The sequence below is a fragment of the Lithobates pipiens genome, unplaced genomic scaffold, assembly GCF_037356315.1.
Source record: "Lithobates pipiens isolate NorthernLeopardFrog02 unplaced genomic scaffold, aLitPip1_a1.2 Scaffold_30, whole genome shotgun sequence".
Classification (NCBI taxonomy): Eukaryota; Metazoa; Chordata; class Amphibia; order Anura; family Ranidae; genus Lithobates; species Lithobates pipiens.
This window is the reverse complement of record NW_027507791.1, coordinates 96837237-96858380: the sequence shown is the minus strand read 5'-3', so window position 1 is coordinate 96858380 and position 21144 is coordinate 96837237. Positions and strand designations below refer to the sequence as shown.

The following is a 21144-nucleotide window of genomic DNA, read 5'->3' as shown; positions in this document are numbered from 1 at the left end:
TCTGAAAGACTGTGTAGGCTGTCACTGCTGACCTCTTTCTGTTTTTTTCCCATATGCTTTCTCCCCCTCCTTCCTTTTTTTTGAGCTCGCGGTGCAGTGTACAAAAAAACTAAGCAATTGAACTAATAAAGTACATGTGAACACACACAAATAAGTGCACAGGGTCAATGGTCCCCTCCTAATGAGGATGGACCTCCCTGACCCCTAGGGGTGCATAACTCCTAAAGGTGCAAGGCATTCTAGTCCACCTAACCAAAAGGCCTGGCAGACCCATTTACTCATGACTAGCCAAAACTAACTACTGAGTACACTAGATTAAGTGCTTTCCTGAACAAAGACCCCCAGGCAAGGGAGGCAGGAACCCAAGGGCCACACATCTTCCCCCAAGGCTTCAGGGCATGTCCGAAGACCCACACCCTACCATCCAGTGAGTAAAAAAAATAAACACATAAAAATGTGCAGTGACAAACAGGTAAACAAAAATAAATATATGTGCAATGCAGTGGCTATGTCTTGCTGCCTAAAAACAAGAATTGCCCTGGTTGCGGCCAAAAGGCCTAGGCCATAAGGCAGTGTGCATTAAAAAACAAGCTGTGCTGTGGCCTAGTGCCTGTTCTCACAGTGGGGTCCAAACCCATAGTGAAACTGGGCACTCCCTTGGGTTGTCAATCCCAGGGAGCATTTAACACTGCAGGCTCTTTGCCTTTATATCCCTCCAGACCACAGAGCACTTCTCAAATCAGGAACCACTGTGCTTCTTAGGGTCCTCCACATTAGTACTACCGACACCTGCCTTACCCAGTGGGCACTTAATTTGGATTATATTCCACGTGAAAGGCCCCCAGAACCTCCATCATATCAGCAGGCATACTGTACAGCCAGCCATTCTTGCAATATGGCTAGAGTAGTGGCAAAGCATTGGTCATTGATAATAGATACTACATATACTTCTGATATTGTCGTACTGCATTCATTACTTTCTGGATCACTGAAGCTGTTAAGTGTGAAGCTGAGTTCTGACTTACTCTAAATTTGCTTACCCTGTGCTTTTGCTGAGGTGAGCAATGGCAGTCTACTTTGGGTTTCCATTTATCCAGGTCATGGTACATATAACATTTACTTTCAGCCGCTTGTTCTGTAATGTTGAATATATTTAATTACTTGTCCAAATTTCCGTAGTTTTTAATTGAGGAAACCTATTGAATGAGTGAAAATAAGAGACTGTCTACATGTTTCCATCATTATAAGCTTTCTTTAAATAAACTCAATAATCTGCATTTGTATAGAAAAATACTGTTTTATTATATACAGTACAGTATTGTTAAAGTAGAAATTGTAAAAATGGGTTTATATTACAGATGAGTAAAATACGCTATTATTTTTTCAGAAAATATTTATTAAATATGATGCAGACCAGTCGGGAACTATCAGCAGTTATGAGATGCGAAATGCTGTCGATGAAGCAGGTAATATTTTATTATGAACCAAGTGTGGATGGCCAGATCACAGAGAGGACCTGTGATGGCTGAAGTGGAGAGCACATGCTGCGGGTGACCGAGGAAGAGATGTAACAAGGAGGTCAAAACAACACAGAGGACAGACAATAAGAGAATCAGGGGGTAGTTGGTGTCAAACAAAACACAGCCCTCACATCAGTGCACACGTTAGTATGCCTCATATACATAAGGCCTTAGTAGAACTTTAACAGGAACTTTGGGGTCAATTCACTAATGTTTACCGAATGCGATAACATGGTCACGTGAGACATTTGTATAACTTATCATATGCAGTAAATGAGGTCCAATTCATCAAAAAAAAAAAAAAAAAAAAAAAAAATTTATATATATATATATATATATATATATATATATATATATATATATATATATATAGCGGGATTTTACCACTTCAATACCAGGCACTTTGCCCCCTTCCTGCCCAGGACAATTTTTAGCTTTCTGCACCGTCGCACTTTGAATGACAATTGCGCGGTCATACAACACTGCACCCAAACTAAATTTTTTCATTTTCTTCCCACAAATAGAGCTCTTTTGGTTGTATTTGATCACTTCTGCAGTTTTTAATTTTTGCACTATAGACGAAAAAAAAACAATTTTGAAAAAAAAACCAAAAAAAAACTGATGGGCACTGATAGGTGGCACTGGATAGGCAGCACTGATGAGGAGTTACTGACAGGCATTACTGAGTAACACTTTGATGTGGCACTGACAAGCATTACTGATGGGGCACTTATTGACACTTTTTGGGCACTGATAGGCGCTTATACAGTGCCTTGCGAAAGTATTCGGCCCCCTTGAACTTTTCAACCTTTTGCCACATTTCAGGCAAAAGGTTTTGTTGGTGATTCTTCACAAAAAAAATTTTTTTATATCTTTATGTTTGAAGCCTGAAATGTAGCAAAAGGTTAAAAAGTTCAAGGGGGCCGAATACTTTCACAAGGCACTGTAGAGGGGGACAGGCTGGCAGGTGATGGGCACTGATTGGTAGCTGATGGGCACCTTTTGATGGGGGCTGTGCTGATAATCAGTGTGCTGATTATCAGCATAGACCCCCCTTCTGGCAGGGAGATTGGCTCTCCCTGTCACTGTGAACTGAGGAAAGCCGTTTACTGGCACTTCCTGGTTCACGCGGTGATCAGCTATGATTGGTCACAGCTGATCATGTGATAAGAAGCCTCTGTCAGAGGCTTCATACCACGATTGGAGTTGCAGTGTGTCAGACTGGCACACAGCACCTCCAATCGCTGCGCTGCACAGGGGCTCTGCTATTCTGATCACGTCATATGATGTCTGATCAGGATAACACAACCACTTTGCTGCCGTTATTTCGCCATACGGTGGCTGGCAAGTGGTTAAAAAGCTCTTAAGTCCACAAATGGACCAGAGAGCAAAAAAAAAAAATTTGATATTTACCACAAGGGTTTTGCTGGCAGTATCACATGCGGTATGTGTCAAAAAACAGCGTGGGGGTTGGTGGGGGAACTACACGCTGTTTTTTTGACAAATAGCTTGTTGCTAAGGAGCAGGCTGGGAAGCTGGCTGCCGCTTCCTTAACAATGGATGACTAATCAGCTGTCATGACAGATGAATAAAAAAAAAAAACATGCCGACAATTAAAGATGATGAAAAAAAAAAGAGCATGGGGTCCCCCCAATGCATACCAGGCCCGATGGTATGGATTTTAAGGGGAACTCCAAGCCAAAATAAAAAAAAAAAAATCCATGCCAGACCATTATCTGAGCATGCAGCCGGTCTGTGACCTCACAAGGGGGGTGGTGCCTCCAGGTCACATCGCCAGGTGGCCCTGCCCTTTCCTATATAAGAACTGTCAAACTGCAGAGGAGGCATTCGGCGACCAGTTGTCCTTGCAAGCGGGGGACATTTGTTTTTCTTTTTTAATAAAGGAATTGTCAAAAACTATGTCTGTTTTTTTTACTTTTTGACACTTTTTTTGGTGAATGGGTAGGGGTAAGCCCCTGATTTAACCACGCCCCTTAAAGCCCACCCACCATTAACACAATTTGGCCTTACCCACTGTTTGCCGCAGCATGCTACACCCCCTGCATTACTGTTCTACTTGGTATGTCCAAAAGGAGCCTTAGATTTTGTACAATCCTTGCAAAACATCTGGCACAATTAAAACCATGCCCACTTTTCACTGTGGCACACTACGCACACCACTTTTTTTTTTAATAAAACAATAGGGCCCAACGTATGAACTCAACACACAAGCCCACTGATTTCATAAACTACCCTTGCGGTATAGCCTTTTCTGAAGCCCGCCCAAGATTGCCATCTGATGACGGCTTCAGAGTATCTGACAGGTGCTTTTATCTCTACTGCACGCAAGCATCTATTATCTTTTTTAATAATAAAATACATATACTGAATTTAGAGTGAGCCAGTATTTGTGTCTACTTCTGGTCAACTGTATATTTTCACAGTATCTATGTGGGTTGGATAGACATTGGACTAATATTCTTTTGTTTAACTTTTTTCCTAGGGTTCCATCTGAATAACCAGTTGTATGACATCATCACAATGCGCTATGCAAACAAGCATATGAACATTGACTTTGATAGCTTCATCTGTTGCTTTGTGCGTCTGGAAGGAATGTTTAGTAAGTTCATTTTACTGCCTGCTACTAAATGTTTTCACCTAGTTTGACTTTATGCCAGAGCTTCTTATGCCGCGTACACACGTAGCCGACTACCGACGGACTTCCCGCCAGACTGTCCGCCGGACTTTCCGAATGGGCTACTTGCCCACACACGGCACTTTTTCAGCGGACTAATACGGCGTACTAAGTCCGCCGTACTATCCACCGTAACTTTTGAAATGAATGGACTCGCCCACACACGCGGAGGAAAGTCCGCTCATTTTGAGCGCGTCTCCAGGTAGGCGGGGCCCGCGAAGGAGACGTCGCTGGCCCCGCCACCTGGTATGGACTTAAAGGGGAACCCCAACGGCGAAAAAAAAACGGCGTGGGGGTCCCCCTCAGGTCCACATCAGACCCTTGTCCGAGCACGCTACCCGGCCGGCCAGGAAAGGTGGGGACGAGCGAGCGCACCCCCCCTCCTGAGCCATACCAGGCCGCGTGCCCTCAACATGGGGGGGGTGCCTTGGGGAAGGGGGGCCGCACGGCCCCCCACCCCAAAGCACCTTGTCCCCATGTTGATGAGGACAAGGGCCTCCTTCCCGACAACCCTGGCCATTGGTTGTCGGGGTCTGCGACACCCCCCTATGTTGAGGGCACGCGGCCTGGTACGGCTCAGGAGGGGGGGGGGCGCTCGCTCTTCCCCCCCTTTCCTGGCCGGCCGGGTAGCGTGCTCGGACAAGGGTCTGATGTGGACCTGGGGGGGACCCCCACGCCGATGTTTCCCTTTAAGTCCATACCAGGTGGCGGGGCCAGCGACGCATCCTTCGCGTGCCCCGCCTACCTGGAGACGTGCTCAAAATGAGCGGACTTTTCTCCGGGCGGGAAAAGTCTGTTCATTTCAAAAGTACGGCGGACTGACATACGCACGGCCGGATTGTCCGCCGAAATGCAAGTCCGGCGGGAAGATTGGAGTGCAAAACTACTTTCTAAGTCCGCCGTACTTTTGGGTAAAAAAAGTCCGCCGGAGGCTACACACGGGGGGATTGTCCGGCGGACTTGAGTTTGCCGGACTTTTCCACCCGATTATTTGATCGTGTGTACGCGGCATTACTGACAGCTACTACAGACCAACAGGAAGCATGTACTGTTCCTCTAGTGTGCGAGTGGTAACATAGGTGCTGAATTTTGGGGGTGGGTCCCCCTTTTCTCAGACCTCTTGAGAACACAGGATCTTCCCCCAAAACGCATTGCCTAGTTTAGGTAACTTTCTTTTTTAATTGCTTAACCACTTCAGCCCCGGAAGGATTTGCCCCCTTAATGACCAGGCCATTTTTTGCGATACGTCACTGTGTCACTTCAACTGACAATTGCCTGGTTGTGCGACATTCTACACAAACAAAATTTATGCCCTTTTTTTCCCACAAATAGAGCATTCTTTTGGTGGTATTTGATCACCTCTGCGGGTTTTATTTTTTGCGCTCTAAACTAAAAAAAAAACCAAGTTAGACTTACCGGTAACTTGTTTTCCAGAAGTCTTTCAGGACAGCACCTGAGAGATAGCGACTCCTCCCTCCTCGTTAGGAAACACCTTCTTCCTCCAGACTTTAAAGGGAGGCGCCTCCCTACCACACTTCAGTTGTAGAAGAGAACCTCCGGCCCCGGCTGGAACACATAAACATATACGTTAGTCACAGCATAGCATAATATAATACCATAGGGCGGGATGTTGCTGTCCTGAAAGACTTCTGGAAAACAACTTGGTTTTTCCCAAGGCGTCTTTCAGGACAGCACCTGAGAGGATAACAGAGACTTACCCCTTAGGGCGGGACAACAGCTTGCAGGACCTTTCTGCCAAACGCCTGATCGCCGGCAGAAGTGAGGTCCAGTCTATAATGTTTCACAAATGTGTGAAAACTCGACCATGTCGCCGCCTTGCAGATCTGCTCCGGGGTGGCACCAGCTCTCTCTGCCCACGTAGACGCCAGAGCCCTGGTTGAGTGTGCACAAATTCCTGCTGGAGGGGATAATCCTGCCTGGGAATATGCCTCCGAGATAGCTAATTTCAGCCATCTAGCTAAAGTAACTTTAGAAGCTTGGAAACCCTTTTTTCTTCCTGAGAAAAGTACAAACAGTGAATCTGAACGTCTGAAGGGCTCCCTCCTTTCTAGATAACTCAGCAGAGTCCTCCTGACGTCCAAAGTATGGAAAAGAGTCTCCTTATTTCCTTTGGGGTTAACACAAAAGGTTGGCAGTACTATGTCCTGTATACGGTTCTGAACTGAAGCTACCTTCGGTAAGAATTTTGCATCTGTTCTAAGAATAACTCTGTCAGGAAAAATGGAAAGATATGGTTCCTTAACTGACAGAGCATTTAGCTCACTGATCCTGCGTGCAGAGACAATGGCAATCAGAAAAACGGTCTTTAATGTGAGAAACCTAAGGGAAGCCTCCACCAGAGGCTCAAAAGGACCCTTTGTTAGAGACTGTAGGACTACCGACAAATCCCATCTAGGAAAAACCTTAATAGGAGCTGGCCTAGATCTTTTAAGGGCTCTAAAGAATCTGATCACCAGCGGATCTGAGGCCACAGATCTTTCTAAGAACACTGTCAGAGCTGCTACCTGCACCTTCAGGGTACTAACTGCTAGTCCCTTGTCTGCTCCATCTTGTAAAAACTCCAAGATGGAGACAAGGCTCCCTGGCACCTGGGCAGCTGAAAAACACCAAGTTTTATAACGCTTCCAAACCTTAGAATAAATGGCCCCTGTAACCCTTTTCCTACTTGCCAAAAGGGTAGAGATCAAACGGCTGGAAAACCCCTTGCTCCTAAGGAGCTGCCTTTCAGAAACCAGGCCGTGAGGGCCAGACTGGCCACTCCTGGATGGTTTACTGGGCCCTGCAACAACAGATCGTGCCTGAGGGGCAGATGCCAACAAGGCTTGATTGCCAGACCTAGAACTGTCGAAAACCAGGCCCTTTTTGGCCAAAAGGGCGTGATTAGAATAACTGGCACCTTCTCCTTCTGAATTTTTCTTAAAATTAACGGGATTAACTGAAATGGGGGGAAAGCGTAGCAAAGACGAAATTCCCATGGATAAGCTAGCGCATCTGTGCCCAGCGAACCATCGCGACTGTCCAGGGAAAAAAACTGGGGAACCTGGGCGTTCACCCTTGAGGCGAACAGGTCCACCTCTGGTAAACCCCATTTCCCTGCAATCATTGCGAATACCTCCGGGTTTAGAGACCATTCCGCTTCCTGAATAGCGTTTCTGCTTAGGAAGTCCGCTAACCTGTTTAGATCCCCTTTTAGGTGGACTGCTGATAGGGATAACAAACGTTTTTTCCGCCCACCGAAGAATCTCCATGGCCAGTACCTGAAGCGACCTGCTTCTTGTACCCCCCTGTCTGTTTAAATAAGCCACCGCCGTGGCATTGTCTGTTAGGACCTGGACGTGATGGGACTGAAGCTCCTGAACAAACAACTCCAGAGCCAAGGCAATCGCCTTGAGCTCCCTCCAGTTCGAGGACCTTATTGCCTCCTCTTTGGCCCAGGACCCCTGAGTGAAACGTGTTCCTAGATGGGCTCCCCACCCCCAGGAACTGGCGTCGGTTGTTAGTCTTTTCTCGACTGGAAAAGCCCAGACTAACCCTTCCGATAAGACATCCTGTCTTTTCCACCACCATAGGGACCTTTTTACCTGGGTTGACACTCTTACCTCTGCCTCTAGGGATGCCACTGTGTGATCCCAAGATTTTAGAAGGAAAGCCTGCAGACACCTGAAATGCATTCTTGCCCACTGGACTGCTGGCATTGTTGAAGTTAGAACCCCCAGAGCTGACATAACCTGTCTTACTGTCAGATTTTGGCTGGTCTGTAGTAAAGACATTGCACCGGAAATCCTGTCCTTTTTGTCTAAGGGAAGGAAGATTTTTTGATCCACCGAATTTATTAGATACCCTAAAAACCGAATCTCCTGAGATGGGTTTAGGGACGACTTTTGGAGATTCAAAATCCACCCCAGCGCCTCCAGATGGCTGCGAGCCTTGCCTAGATTGATCTGCAATTCTTGGCTGGATAGGGCGAAAAACAGCAGATCGTCTAAATAAGGAATAACTGCGATTCCCTGAAGTCGCAGCGGCGCTAAAGCTTCTGCCATTACTTTGGTAAAAATTCGGGGAGATGATGACAGGCCGAAGGGTAAGGCCCTGAACTGGAGATGATGAACCACACCCCCCAACCTCACCGCCAGCCTGAGGAACTTCTGAGACTGGGGAGAGATCGGAACATGTAGGTATGCATCTTTTAAATCCACTGACGCCATAAAACATCCTGGCGTCAACAGATTTCTGACTGAAAAAATTGAGTCCATTTTGAACTTCCTGTACCTTATGGACTCGTTTAACGGTTTCAGGTTGATAATCAACCGAAATTTTCCTGTCGGTTTCTTTACTAGGAAAACATGGGAGTAAAACCCCTCCTGCTGCTCTTGCAGGGGTACCTGTACTACTACACCCTGTTGCATCAGTTCCTCTAGAGAGGACTTCATGGCCAGGGCCCTTACCGGGTCCCGCGGGGTGTTGGTAATCAGGAACCTTTTTGGGGGGTTGTTGGCAAACTCGAGTGAGTAACCCTGCGCGAGAGTGGTCAGGATAAACTGATTTGAAGTTATCCCTGACCACTGCGGAATAAATTCTTGTAGTCCTCCGCCTACCCGCAGGGACGAGTCATTGCGATTTTTCGGCCTGTGTAGGAGGACGGAAGAGAATTCCGCCTCTACCTTTTGGCTTCGGGACGGACCAATTTTTCCTTCTCCCCTGCAACTTGCTGTCCTGATCCTGAGTTTTTTGAGGTCGAAAAAGACGTTTTGGTACCTGCTTTTTCTTTTTGACCGGGAAGGATCTCTTTTTATCGGCTGTCCTGTCAAGAATATTATCAAGGTCAGGGCCGAAGAGCAGGTCCCCTGAAAAGGGTAACCCACACAGCTTATTCTTTGAAGCCGAGTCACCGGGCCAGGTTTTAAGCCATAAGGCTCTTCTTGCAGCATTAGTTAGAGCTGCTGACCTGGCTGATATCTTAATTGCCTCAGCTGAGGCATCCTCTCAAAAGGACAGATCCGTGGACCTTGAAACCTGGGAGAAGGCGGCATCCAGTCTGGGCACCTTGTTCCACACTGCTGCAGGGTCCTCCTCAAAAGGAAAACGCCTTTTGTGGGCTTTGGAGAAAAAGGGTTTTTTCTCTGGATCCTGCCATTCTTTCCTAATGGCCTCAGAGATGACCGGATGAACTGGGAACGTTCGGCTCTTAGGCTCATCCAACCCAGCATACATGCGGTCATGGAGTGATAATTCCTTTCTCTCCTCACTTAAACCAAGCGTAGCATGAATGGCTTTAAGGAGCCCATCAACCTCTTCAAGGGACAGTTTGAATTTAGAGGGGGCTACCTCAGAATCCTCCAACTCCTCTTCCGAATCTTTAATGGAAAGAGCAGTGGACTGCTTTTCCCTATCTGAAGGGTCCTCAGGCAGAGATTCCAACACCGGGATTGAGAGAGACCCCTGGGAAGACTCTGAAGTGGAAGGCTGACTAGCAGCCGGGTTTGCTAGTGAGTCACGAAAATTCTGAATCGTGGCGTATAGCTCCTTCTTTACAGAGGCCACCAGATCCTCACATACAGAGTCTGATTCCTCCTTAACTAAAGAAGTAATGCAGGGACTGCATAGGGTTTTCTTCCAATTTTCTCCCAGCTTGGCCCTGCAAGAAGGACATCTTTTCTTTGGGTCAGAGCTCTTAGCCTATGAAGAAAAAGACAAAAAAGGGAAAAAAAACAGGGAACCCTTGGTGAGACCCAGTCTCAGCCTTGGTAGGGATCACCACACAGGTGCACTGAGAAGAAACCAGTCAGCTTCTAGTGCCCAGACAGGCCCCTTGCCACCAGGGGGGAAAGAAAAAAAGAGAGAGCGAGACCAAACGCCAGGAAAATAGGAGAAAGAAGGCAGACTTTAACCGCTGCCTCTTACCTGGGCTTTGCTGGTGCCTGTGCCTGTCCCCACCGCTGCAGACGCTGAATCTTCCATAACAGGTGTGCAGAAATCCACTTGTGGCTACACGCCGCCTCCGGACTCCCATAATGCAGCTGCACCGGACCGGAAGCGGAAATAGGCACCAGCTCCTGTCCTCCCTCCTCCCCCCTGCGTCCACGCCGGAAACGACGTTTCAGCTGACCCGATGACCCGCTCTGTCACTTCCGGCGCGACCGCCGAAAAAAACCCGCCGTGCCTACGACCGTGCGGGCCACCGAATCTTCGGCTCTCTCCGAGCACAAGAGGGGAAGAGGAGCCCGCTTGCTACCGCTGCCGAGGCGTGGGTAGGTCGGGAGGACAGCGGGTCTCTAAAGGAGGAAAAAAAAGGGAAAGAAGCCTAGTCCCTCAGGAACACCTAAGAGAAACTGACTCCCTCCCAAAAGGTGTTCCCTCCGGGCCGGAGGAAACACAATAACTGAAGTGTGGTAGGGAGGTGCCTCCCTTTAAAGTCTGGAGGAAGAAGGTGTTTCCTAACGAGGAGGGAGGAGTCGCTATCTCTCAGGTGCTGTCCTGAAAGACGCCTTGGGAAAGCAACAATTTTGAAAAAAAACAAACAATATTTTTTACTTTTTGCTATAATATATATCCAAAACAAAAAAAAATGTCTTCATCACTTTAAGCCAATATGCATTCTTCTACATATTTTTGGTAAAAAAACGAAAATCGCAATAAGTATACTGATTGGTTTGCGTAAAAGTTATAGCATCTACAAAATAGGGGATATATTTATGGCGTTTTTATTATAAAAACATTGCAGACATTCCCGCAGCCGCCGGCCATGCGCATCGGCTCCGGAAACACGTGTGTGTGCCCCCTATAGCTCTTAAAGTGGCTGATGTACACCTACAGCGGTTAGCACAGCCGTGCCAACCTGCCGCAGTACAACTGCGGCGGCTTGTTGGCAAGCGGTTAATGCATTTTTTTTTTGAGGGAAGATGGAATTACTTAAGGCAACAGATTCACAGTTTTTTGGTATAATTAGTCCATTTTTTTAAAGTTCTCAGTTTTTCTAATCTCCAGAAAAACTGCTAAATACAAACATCTAAACTGTTTTTTTTTTGGAGATGAATATAATTGTGTTTTGCCAGTCTTATGATTCACACGACATGGCTGGCATACTGTAGCCTGGTCCTGGACCTCTCTGCAGTTAAACTTGTCAGGAAATATGAAAACTGGCATTGCAAACTGCTTTCTGGAAATGCTAGCTGGCAAGCTTTCAGGGCAACTCACTGACTTCAATATTTTCTAAGTTATGGACCCACAACATTTATGTCATGAAAGTGGAAGTTTACATACAGTACTTTTCTGGGTCGATGGCTCAAAGACAGATAAGGATCCTTATGCTCGCTGCATGTAAAAACATTTGGAGACATTTCTTAATACATACAGAAGCTGTTTTATATAACTGCCTGGAGTTCAGCTTTTAGATTGAGGGCTATGCTGTATTACTAGATGATGCCTGCCTTATGCAGAGTAATGCATGTTGGCATGCTGGAAACTGCTTTTACTACCGTATTGTATTGTATGTCTCAATCAGGAAGTCCATCTAATATAACTTTCTATAACTTCTTGCAGACACATGGAACAAAGCTTTTACTTCTGGGTGGACTGCAGCCGCTTTCCACTTTCTCCAGCCATGACAATTATATTTGTCTGCATCAAATAATAAGATGGCAGCATGTAGAGCAAATATATAAATAATTTTCTCCTGAATGCAGAGGGGTGGGCATATTAGACTTTAGTGAGCTTATGATTGATGACGGTCAAATCCATGGTCTACAGAATCACAAAGCAGGGTCCACTGCGGTCATATGATTTTGTACAACAGCAAAAGCTGGAAAATTGATTTCTCCCATAACAAAAACACAGGAAAGGTAAATTTTATGTATTTCCATGATAATTCCAATTTTAGTGAAGTGTAGCCCTGAGGCTGGATTCACACCTATGCATTTTTTGTGCTTTTTGCATTTTGCAGATTTGCACTCCAGATCGTGTTCCATAGGAAACAACGTTAAATGGACTGTAGTGCAAATCTGCAAAAAGCACTAAGACTGCATAGGTGCGAATCCAGCCTGAGGCTGGGTTCACACTGCTGCTGGATGTGGCTCGCAGCAGGGGGTTCGGTGCGTTCCCCTTTCCGGGACAAATTTTTGCCTGAATTCAGTCCTTAAACAGAGCTAAAAACACACAGAACTCCTGTGCAAGCCGCTCCCGAGATTTGTGAAACGGCTCCATAGTGAGACGATCACAATTTCCTGTCATGCGAATTGGATGCGGGGAAACCAACATCCAATTCACACTAGTGTGAACCCAACCTAAAGGTTATTTCCAGCACTCATTTCATAGAAAGGGAGTCAACAAAAATTTGTCAATCTTATAAGATTGCTAAAATATATCCAAAAATGATATAATACACCCAGGTAAATCCACAATCATTCGCATTCAAGCCTTGTCCCAAATCGTATCTTATCTTTTATAATGCTCTATTTGTCTTTATTTTACAGGAGCATTCCATGCCTTTGACAAAGATGGAGATGGGATTATCAAACTCAACGTGTTAGAGGTAAATACTGAAGATATTTAGTATTATGAGGAGCAGTATATTTTGTTCTAGGTTCAGGTGAATTTTTTTTTTGTGTATATTCAGTATGAATACCCAGTGTTATGCAAAGAAGCTGGATGATTAAAATGGACAAGGTTTCCCCCTATTTTTTTATTTAGCTCACCGAGCATCGATATTGCAGAAACGAGAACATAAAAGTATACTTACACTGTTAATTATGTACTTTCAATTTTTTATTTGAATATCAGTTTGCTTTATCATTTGAGTATAAGGAACTTATAACTGCCACGTAATGATTTAAAGAATAACTCTACTTTTGTTGAGAAAAAAAACATTCCCCGCTGGGTGATCTATGTACATTGCAAAGATTTTAATAAACTTTGTTGCAGATTCCTACCTTTTGATATTCTGGAGAAATAGCCATTTGTCTGTGTCCATGTACGGAGTGAATCTGTATGGGAAGTAATTTTATAATTATCAATCAGTTGTTTAACTTGCAGGGCTCTAATGAGGAAAGTGGCAGGGTCTACATCCCTTTAGATGTGATTTCCCTTTGGCAGTATCTCCCCAAAAATGAAAATTTTCTTGCAAGGGATACCCAAAATCTAAATTATGTTTCCGTGTAAACTTCTGGAAAAATCAGTAAGCCAATCACACAAGCAAACCATGTGTACTGGACGCCTACAGGTTGCCAAATTGCATTGCATTTTACAGAAAATGACAGTGCTGCAGACTTAAAAGGAAAGGTCATTTTTAATAACATACAATTACAATAGGACTTGTGTGGTAGCAATTGTATATGCTACTGTATATACAGTTTATTTGTTATTTTATTTATTTTTTTACACACAAAAGTGGAGTTACTCTTTAAAAACAGTTATCGTTGAATCAAATGAAAGCCTTCTTTAAGCTTTGGATTGGATCAAGGAAGCATTTGGAATTCTTTCATTGGTGTGTCCCCAAGGAGAGATTTTCTCTTTAAAGTGGTTGTAAACTCTTACAAACCACTTTGACCTACAGGTAAGCCTAGATTAAGGCTTACCTGTAGGTCCAAGCAATATCTCCTAAACCTATATGGTTTAGGAGATATTTGCCCAAAAAGAGACAGCGGCGCGCAGGCGCACTGAGCGCGGCATTTCCAAGAATGGAGCTCCCGCGCGTGTCGACTCCCGTGCGCATGCGCGGGAGTGACGTCATTGCGGCTTTGCCGAATGACAGCGGCGGAGCTACGAGACCCCACCAACAAGATGGATGCGGCGGACTACAGGGGACAGCGGCGACTTCGCTGGCTCCTGTGTCAGGTAAGTGACACATAATGGGCTACTATGCGATGCATAGTAGTCCATTATGCTTTGCCTTTGCAGGGAATGAAAGAGGAAGTAAACTCATCAGGGTTTACTTCCTCTTTAATCTTCTCCTAGTGAAAACTAACAATTTAAATGTTTCTTTCCTTTCAGTCCTGGTGCCAGTAGACCTGGGACATGAAATGAGGGTGCATCTTACTTAAAAAAATGAGAATTTTACTAATCTGTAAGTGATTAACATTTATTTATGTCTTTATTTATTTCAGTGGCTGCAGCTTACCATGTATGCCTAAAGTTATCATGAACTACGGTGACCTCAGCTCCTGTCCCTCGATCGCTCTCACACAAGGAACGACTCAGGATCTCTGTTGGACAGAGCAAACCTTTACCTCATATATCTTAAATATACGTTTACTAAAATCCACAGAAGAGTTTAAAAATCAGGACCGACATGACTGACTTGTACAAGCAACTCTGCAGCCTTTATTAACTTCTGTCATGGTTTCCTTCTCCATTAATAGCACCAACATCAATCTATTCTTTAAGTAAATTGTATTCTTAAAATTGAAAATCACTTTAAAATTAGACAAATGATATCATGTACACAACAAAAATTGCAAGAGGGCTGATGCAATCTAGCGAAATCATTTGAACATACTCTAGAACCTAAGAAATAAATAACTCATAAACCTATATATAGTAGTTACCACTTGTCAGACACCAGGAATAGGGTTCTTTGGCCATTTCATCATAGGAAGGTCATTAAAGACTTGAGGGTCAAGAGAGGTCTTCTATAAATACTTACCCAGTTAAAGTGTAAACTCAGTACACAATGGTTTCAGGGAACTCTGCATATCTTTTAAAGTGGAATTCCAGCCACACAGCTGTGAACCCTTCACCTGCCATACGATATAGCTAAAGGACAGAAACTACTGTTCAATATTACAACTCTGTAACTTCCCATGCCACCACTCCTTATCTAGCTTGCTCTATCTGGACTATATTCGATCATCTGCAAAGAAAAGGGGTCCTCTGTATCTTGTGTCCCTTGTATATCTGGCATAAACACCTCCCCTTCTCATCCCTAGCTTCTGAAACACACACTGTACAGTGTAGTGGAGCTTAATTGGACCACAGTGTGTATGTGCATTGGGGACCAGTATAGCTCATCTACAGAATAGCAAAATCCTACTCAGTTTGATTTCTGGTACAGAGTGCAATTCTGTAAGTTAATATAAAGATATATTTAAAGGTGAAGTACAAGCAAAAAATAAATAAAGTGTAAATACCAGCAGCATGTGTATTTTTAGTTGAATATTGGTGTCCATCGTGTATTTCCATCTCCTGCGCTCTCTCCTTGTGAAGAATGACTGGTCTTGTATCTGCCCCCCTGTAGTTTCCTGCGGCCAGCCTGTTTTGGGTGGACCTATTGGGCACCACCACCAGCTCTGTTCTCTGCAGAGAGGTTTTGGTGCCTTGAGTTCAGCTTTACTTTTTTTTTTATGACCAGTCTAAAAGTTCAAATGCAGCTAACTAGATCAAGCAATACCCAGTTTTTAGAGCCTCCCAACAAATTTTAGTTCCTCTATCATCACCGTCAGAGGAAGGTTGCTGTCAGTAGGTGCACAAAGAAATATCTTGATGGTCAGAGTCAGCTAGTCTCACTGATGAGTAAGCCTTTATAAGTTCTTGGCACAAGAGTCAGTGTTAATGAACATAGAACAAGGTCAAGTTCTACCGCTCATAACACCCATAATTGATGACTCGCACTCTTGCAGCCTCAAATGCGATCTATAACAAGGAAAGCCTGGAGAGGTGTTTCTGCATCTTCTTACCTATACCCTGCTATGATGCACAGTTCCTGTGCTTTGTGCAAAATGTACAGGGAATGGTAGCTTAGGGGATAATAATAACACTGACAAGCCTTCTCTTTCCCAGCCCGTGAGTTGAGATTTAAAAGAGAAGTAGCTCACTAATGAGCTCATCTCTCTGTCAGTCTGCTCTCTCCTCCTATCAGTATTGCCACTTAAGGGCCATACACACAGCCCACATATCAGGCAGCATCGATATTCAGACCGTGTGTACTGGGGGCCAGTCCAACAGAAGCCAACCGAACGTGGCCTGCTGATCAGCGCTGACCAGTGTGTTCTGGTGGGCGGGGGCAGCCCCCGTCAGAACACACTAGCACAGCAGCGGAGATGGCTGTATTAACATTTATTGTTGGTACAGCAGCTCCACCTGAGCTCTTCTGTTTTTGTTGGGGGGGGGTTTCAGCCCGCTGGGTTGAGCAGAAAAAAAAGACGACTAGTGTGTACCAGACTTTACACTGCAGAATAATTGACATTTGTCCAGTCCTGCTGCTTCCTCTGCCAGTCTGAATGCTGTTGTTCAGGGACTGCAAATAGCTTCTATGTCAAATTCAGGTACTTACACTGCTTGCAGGCAAAATAAATAATAATTTAATGGTGTATTAATGAATATAAAATTGCATTAATTTGTGCCTTTTAGATCTGCCTGGAGTTTAGCCAAAAGACATACTTCAGATTTATCACTTGTTATTTTCCAGGAGTTAAAATGTGCTTTGATAATAAATGTAATGATGTTTAAATTGATTTAAAACTGGACTAAATTGTGTTTTCAGGTTTGCCTTGAGTTCCACTTTAATACAAGCAGGGCACACCTCTCTCAACCTAATAAAAGGTAGCAGTGAAAATGAATGCAAGATACACATCGCCAATGGCAATGGCAATATTTTATCCCCACTCTGTATGTTACATGTGTTTTATGAATGTGATATCTCATTTACTTTTAGTGTGTTGTTTGGGATTTAGCAATTGAGGTGTGACATTTCATAACTGAATGCTCCATTTTATATGTAAAAGTGATACTATAGAGTCCAGTACTAATAAAACAAAGTAAGTCATCCTTGTACAACTGTATCATGTTTTGCAGTTATTTATCTGGAAAACGTTTGAGTACATTTATTGATTCCAATATTTGTCATAATTGTATCAATGGATATTTAAATTCTACACACTATTATCCTACTATACAATCTCTCACCCCAAAGTGGAGTTCCACCCATTTTTTTCATGCATTAAAAGTCAGCAGCTACAAAACGTGTAGCTACTGACCTAATAAACAGACTTGTCACTCACTTGTCCTATGGTCCAGCGATACAGCCGCCTTGAGCCTCGTTCGTCGCCCCCTCTTCTCCTCCAGCACAGTCATAGCCACTGTGGGCATCCGGCCCTGACAGCTCTCGGCTTCACGGCCGGATGTGCACTGCATTCTGCTAGTGGCCAGGCAAGCTTCTGGGACCTGTCACATGTACCAGAAGATTACAGAGAGGGAGGGGCCGCCGAGGGTAAAAGGAGGAGTCACCTAGGCGGCCAAGAGCAGGAAGGAAAAAATGGGACAGGAAGTCCCACGCTAACCTAAGTACCCATCTCCCCAAAAAAATAACATGCCAAATGTGGCATCTCAGGGGGAAAGAAAAGCTTAAAGCAGAAGTTCCACTTTTGGGTGGAACTCTGCTTTAAGTAAAGCAATGTATACTAGTAATCCACAGCAATGAGATTTTGGTTTACCTCAGTCATTTTAACCAATTCAATACCGTGCACTTTCACCCCCTTCCTGGCCAGGCCGATTTTCAGCTTTCATCGTTGCCACAGTTTGAATGACAATTGCGTGGCCATGCAACACTGTACCCATATACAACTTTTAGCATTTTTTTGGAGACAGAGAGAGCCTTCTTTTGGTGGTATTTTTTTTTTAAACTTCTGTTTATTAAAGTTTTCAATTTTATAAGAACATATACAACACAAGTTGGGTCCTGTTAACATAACAGTAGCCCAACCATTGGCCTCGCAGGGCCAAACATCCTAGTACTAACATTTTCTACTATCTACCCCCCCCCCCCTCCCCACCCCCCTGTTTGTCACGACTCAGCCCCCCTGATTCTCGGACTGTTACCTCAGATCCAGGTTCCTGCATCATCTTTGAAAACTATATCCGTGTGCATACATACCAGCAACCTCCACTACAATGCTAATATTACTTTATATTCAGTTTGTTAAATTGCATACACTCCCCATTTTATCACCTCCCCGCTACCTTCAAGCTGTCTTCTACAGGACCTTGTTACCATATCCATCCCTGTCACATTATGTCCCCAGGGACTCAGGGCTCACCCACTCAGCCCACAGTATCATTCATTTCATACCAAGCTCTCCAGACCCTATCAAATTTCTTCCCATTTCCTCGCACCCTGTATGTTGTTTTATAATACGGCAACATAGAATTGATTAGATGTTTCCAAAAAACTATGTCTGGGGCCTGTTTGTTCTTCCACTTAAGTAGTATGGCCTTTTAACCATAGAATAGCAGGATGGTGATCAGCGTTCGTAACGCCCTGGATGGAACCACCTCCTCTACCAGCCCTAACAAGCAAACCCTCACCGCCAGGGGGATCGGTACCGCCACTACTTCCGAGATACACGTGATAACCTCCTGCCAAAACCCCCTAATGTGCGCACAGCTCCAGAATACATGGTCAGCATCGGCTGGAGAGAAAGTACATCTCCAACACTCTGCCGTTGCCAGTCCATATATCCTGGCTATTCTGGCTGGCGTGTAGTAGCTTCTATGTAAGAACTTAAATCGTATTAGGCGATCCCTAGCTGATACAAGATGCTGAAAGGGCTGTGTCCAGAGATCATCCCAGTCCTCTGCCTGAATATCAGGGACTTCTACTTCCCATTTGGTCCTGCACTTAGTTACCGCCTTAGGCGAACGTTTAAAAAGTTCCTTGTACGTTACTGAGAGCGTTTTAGACAGGTCCTCCCGGGACAGCATCGATTCGAGCGTCGAGGGTAGAGATTCCACCCTCAACTCCTCAAATTGAGCTTGATATGCTTGCAGAATTTGAAAAAAAAATGAAAAAATACGAGTTAGGCAAATCGTGTCTAGTTTGCAGCTGCGAAAACATTTGCAAGTCCCCTAAGTTTGTGATGTCCCCGAGTGTCTTTATTCCCTTAATCGCCCATAGCATGGGATCGGGTAAACCATAGAAATGCGGAAGCTTCCTATTCATCCATAGCTAGGGGCTGCCAAGTTTTGCGCCTTCTCCCATGCCCTAATCGTGGAAGTCATGGTTAACGTGATGGGCAAATCCGAATTGGTTCCCCGAAAAAGTGCCAGACGCAGGCTTTTGTAGGATCCTAAATGAGCGTCTTCCAGTACAGTAGCCGCATCACCTTCGTCAGATATTAGCCACCGGCGCGCAAACACCATCTGGCCCGCAAGGTAGTATTTAAACCAACCTGGTACTGCTAGGCCACCCCCGTCCGTTGGCTCCTGTAGGACCATCAACCCTATCCTAGGTGGTTTTGGCGTCCAGAGAAATGCATTAATAACCCCCTCCAATTGTTTGAAAAAGGACATTGGTATCCAGACCGGCGCATGCCGGAGAAAATACAGGATTACCGGAAGCAGTTTCATTTTGAGTAAGCTGATCCTGCCCATAAGGGACAGGGGCAGTTTGGTCCAGGCCTGCGTTTTTTGCTTAAGGAGTCCCACTAAGGGAAGTTAAGGGAGAGATAGTCTCGCACCCGTGGAGTAACCGTCACGCCTAAGTATTTAATAGATTCCACCCATTGAAGTGGCAAGTCTGGATCCATCCTTTCCCTGGCCTTTTCGTCCACTGGTAGGATGGACGACTTAGTCCAGTTCACTCGAAGACCCGAATAAATGGCAAATGTATCGAAGACAGCCAACACTGCTTTCAGGGATTCCTCCGGGTCATTAAGGAACAATAGCATATCATCTGCATAAAGGGCCAATGTTTCTCTAATAGACCCCACCCTAATAGCTTGTACCTTCTCCGCTGACCTGAGTGCGATGGCCAGAGCAAAAAGAAAAGGAGACAACGGGCAACCCTGCCTGGTGCCCCTGCCCACCGCAAAAAACTCAAAGGTCCATGATCCCATTCTAATGGCCACCTTAGGATTTGTGTACAACATGGATACCCATTTACAAAACTGTGGCCCAAAGCCCATGACCTTTAACACTTTAAGCATATACTCCCAATCAATAGAATCAAATGCTTTTTCTATGTCTATGGACACTACTATTCTACTGTCAGAGTCCGTTGGCGGTAGTTGTAGATGTGTAAAACGTCTCCGTATGTTCGTGTTCGTCGATTTGCCAGGCATGAACCCCGTCTGGTCACTATTGACTATCGTCTGAATAACTTTGGCAAGTCTGGTCGCTAGAATTTTCGTGAGGACCTTAAGATCCGTATTTAGAGCTATGGGACGATAAGATGCACACTCCGTAGGATCCTTCCCCGGCTTCAACAGTAGAATCATATAAGCCTCCATCATTGAAGGCGGCAGGGAGGATACGTCAAGACAGTGTTGCAGCAGCCAATTAATTCGCGGGGCCAGCAACTCTACATTGGTTTTGTAAAATTCTATGGGAAAACCGCCTGGGCCTGGGGCCTTGTTGGGTGGGAACGAGAAGATAGCTTTCTGAATCTCCGTAAGCGTAATTGGGGAATCAAGGGTCAAGCAGTCCTCCTCCGCCAATCTTGGGATGGGTAGTTCCCCTAATAGGGAATCCAGAGCTCCAGGGTCATACCTAGGAATGGGCATGTACAGTCTTGAAAAAAAGGCCACAAACTCTTGAATTATTAATGTTGGGTCAGTAACCAAGTCTCCGGAACTAGTTCTAATTGTGGGAATGTGTACCAGGGGCGGCTGGTCAGCCACCAACATAGCCAGAAGCTTGCCATTTTTATCCCCTTCAGCAAACACCCTATGAGCATTATTAGTCCATTCAGAGCTAGTCAACTCCTTAATATGGAGAGACAGACGCCTCCTTGCCGCCAGTAGATGCTCAAGTGTGGCCCCAGTTGGGGAACCCGCGTGTGCATCTGCGCTCTCCCTTTCCTGCTGCTTCAGCAGATTGAATTCCTCGTTGTCATTAACCCGAGTCGTTTTTATGGCCGATATACATTCACCCCTTGCAACTGCCTTAAAGGCATCCCAGACCATGGGTGGGTCCGTGGAGTCC

At 45.1% G+C, this 21144-nt stretch overlaps 1 protein-coding gene and 1 long non-coding RNA gene across 10 annotated transcripts in view; one reads left to right on the top strand and one right to left on the bottom strand.

Moving 5' to 3' along the window:
• Positions 1–17001, top strand: part of CAPN3 (calpain 3) — a 263927-nt gene extending 246926 nt beyond the window's left edge. For all 9 annotated transcript variants that reach the window (XM_077464668.1, XM_077464666.1, XM_077464663.1 and 6 more), the window contains 4 exons: positions 1388–1466; positions 4024–4140; positions 12705–12763; positions 14334–17001. In XM_077464668.1, the coding sequence (XP_077320794.1) occupies positions 1388–1466; positions 4024–4140; positions 12705–12763; positions 14334–14360 (282 nt within the window). In that variant the 3' untranslated portion in view covers positions 14361–17001. The remainder of the gene's footprint in view (positions 1–1387; positions 1467–4023; positions 4141–12704; positions 12764–14333) is intronic.
• On the bottom strand, positions 1045–13315 carry LOC143943109 (uncharacterized). The gene is made up of 3 exons (XR_013264880.1): positions 13161–13315; positions 5632–5781; positions 1045–1196 (listed from the first exon to the last, which is right to left on the bottom strand). It is a non-coding gene; the product is annotated as an uncharacterized LOC143943109 (long non-coding RNA).
• Positions 17002–21144: the final 4143 nt, after the last annotated feature.